This window comes from Microtus ochrogaster, linkage group LG4 (genome assembly GCF_000317375.1).
Source record: "Microtus ochrogaster isolate Prairie Vole_2 linkage group LG4, MicOch1.0, whole genome shotgun sequence".
NCBI classification, from domain to species: Eukaryota; Metazoa; Chordata; class Mammalia; order Rodentia; family Cricetidae; genus Microtus; species Microtus ochrogaster.
This window is the reverse complement of record NC_022030.1, coordinates 20,717,007-20,719,383: the sequence shown is the minus strand read 5'-3', so window position 1 is coordinate 20,719,383 and position 2,377 is coordinate 20,717,007. Positions and strand designations below refer to the sequence as shown.

At 43.5% G+C, this 2,377-nt stretch overlaps 1 protein-coding gene across 1 annotated transcript in view; it reads left to right on the top strand.

The window, feature by feature from the left end:
• The window catches only part of LOC101984682 (carcinoembryonic antigen-related cell adhesion molecule 1-like), a 124,372-nt gene extending 122,295 nt beyond the window's left edge, over window positions 1–2,077 (top strand). Inside the window, exon 7 of the mRNA XM_005361166.1 lies at window positions 1,962–2,077. Within this exon, the coding sequence (XP_005361223.1) occupies window positions 1,962–2,077 (116 nt within the window). The remainder of the gene's footprint in view (window positions 1–1,961) is intronic.
• Window positions 2,078–2,377: the final 300 nt, after the last annotated feature.

The following is a 2,377-nucleotide window of genomic DNA, read 5'->3' as shown; positions in this document are numbered from 1 at the left end:
CTGTCCCTGAACAACAGCATTCTCAGCATAGACCCTGTCAAGAGGGAGGATTCCGGGAAGTATCAGTGTGAAGTCTCCAATCCAGTCAGTTCTGAGAGGAGTGACCCCATCCAGCTGGCTATAATAGGTGAGCGACCTCCCCTCCCTTCTTTTCCTATAATTTTGGGAGTGGGGCAAATTCTTTATCAGCAGTGTGCAAAATGTGTAAAAGTCATGAGGAGAAAAACATGATTAAAGATACAAATACAGTCCGTTTAGTGATGGATGCATGTTAATCTCATGATAAACACCACACAAGCTGAGAAAGGTGCTGCACACCTTGAACCCCATCCCAGTCAGCACACAGAGACAGAGACAGGTGGATGTCTGTGATCCCAACTGCCCTCTTCATTGTAGTGAGCTCCAGATTAGTCAGGGCTGCATAATGAGGTACTGTTGAGAGAGGGGAGAGAGAGAGAGAGAGAGAGAGAGGAGCTGGAAGCCGGAGGAATATGAGCACAAGGTCAGCACATGTTACACTTTGAGATTCTGTTAAAACTATAACAATATGGTCAATACATCAGCAGGAATGCAAAGTGATTAAGAGTTTAGGGTCTGAGTCAAGCACACAGTGAACCCTCAGAAAGTAGTAAAATATTCATTTTACTCTATAACCCTCCCATATATTAGAATCTTCTTTAGATTATTTCTTACTCCTAATTTGCATATTCATTCATTTTGTGTGTGTGATCCACGCCCATGTGTGGAGGTCAGAAAGTCATTTTTGGGATCCAATTCCCCAGGGACTGAGAAGTGAGTTAAGGTGGGTAAACCTGTCCTTTATCTGCTAAGGCATTTCACTGGACCAAATTTGTTTGTAAATTTACTTATGTGTGACATTTGGAAGTAGATACTCGGGCAGGGGGGAGTACGTCAGGCTCTCTTACCAGATGGCCCATCTTGTTAGCCCATATACTCAGTTTCTGATCCTCATGCTGACATTTACACCATGACCTCCTTGCACAAGACTCTTTTTCCATTAACTTTTTTTGGTGGTGTATAATATATGTGTGTGTGTGTTTGTGTGTGTGTGTGTGTGTGTATACATATGTGTGTCTGTATATATATATATGTATATATACATATGGGTATACATGTGTATATATATGTACACACGCATATATATGGATTGGAGATTTGACTCAACATTTAAGAGCACTAGCTGCTCTTTCAAAAGGAGGGTTCAATTCCCAGCACCCACATGGCAGCTTATTACTGTCTGTAACTGAGTTCCAAGAAATCCAGTACCCTCTATTGTCCTCCTCAGGTACCAAGCGTGCATGTGGTGCAAAGACATACAAGACAAAACACCCATACATAGAAATTATCTTTAATTTTTAGATATGCCATTATAGAATTCTGAAATGTTCAGCTCAGTGGCAGAAGATATATTCATACTGCTGTGTTAACACCATGGTTGTCCGTTTCCAAAATTTCTCTTAATCTATCCCACCCCTACAATCCTGGATGTAGCTGTTGAGTTGAATGCAATTCTCTACTCTTTTGAGGAGTCGCAGTGCTGTGTCTCATGGTTACATTTTACCCTTCCATTGAGCAATGCCCCAGAGCTCTAATATCTTTATATATTCCAAAGCTCTTGTTTCCTGTCTGTGATTTTAATGGTGTGCATCCTAAGAGATGTGGGTGGTGCTTTATTGAGACATTAATTTCCCTTTGGTCAGTGACTAAGAAGTGAAGTGGGGCCACAGGTGACCACTTATTCATGGCTGCCACAGCTGAGACACAGCGAGGGTGGAGAGACACTTGCTAAGAGACCCTCACTTCAGCTCACACTTCACCTTCCACAGAAAACACATGCCCCAAGAGGGTGAACAGAAATCATCTCATGCTAAGAATTCCCCGGGCACACCACTGGAAAACATTTTTACTTCACAACTTCTTGCCTTTTCCTTCCCTGACAGCTGACCCAACACAAGGGAGTTCTGGCCTCTCGGGGGGTGCAATTGCTGGCATCGTCGTTGGATCTGTGGCTGGCGTGACTCTGATAGCAGCCCTGGCATATTTCCTTTGTTTCTAGGAGAAATAAGGTAAGACAGTCTTTCCTCTTTTGTGTTCTGCAAGTCTTAGTGTAATGTTTGGGAGTGGGCAAGGACTTCTCTCCCTCTGCCTCTGAGCTGGATCTCTTTGCCCCTCTGCTAACTCTCTGCTTCTCAGCACTGAGCCTGTGGGTTCAGGCTCCCTGTCTTCATGCTCACTGTCCTCTTCTCTCTTGGAGTCCATTTCCAAATAGATAGAGAACAGATTGAATTATACCTTCATTCTTCAGTCAGGAAGCCAAGGTCCAAGAAGAAAGGAGAGTGAGGGATTCCAAGGAACA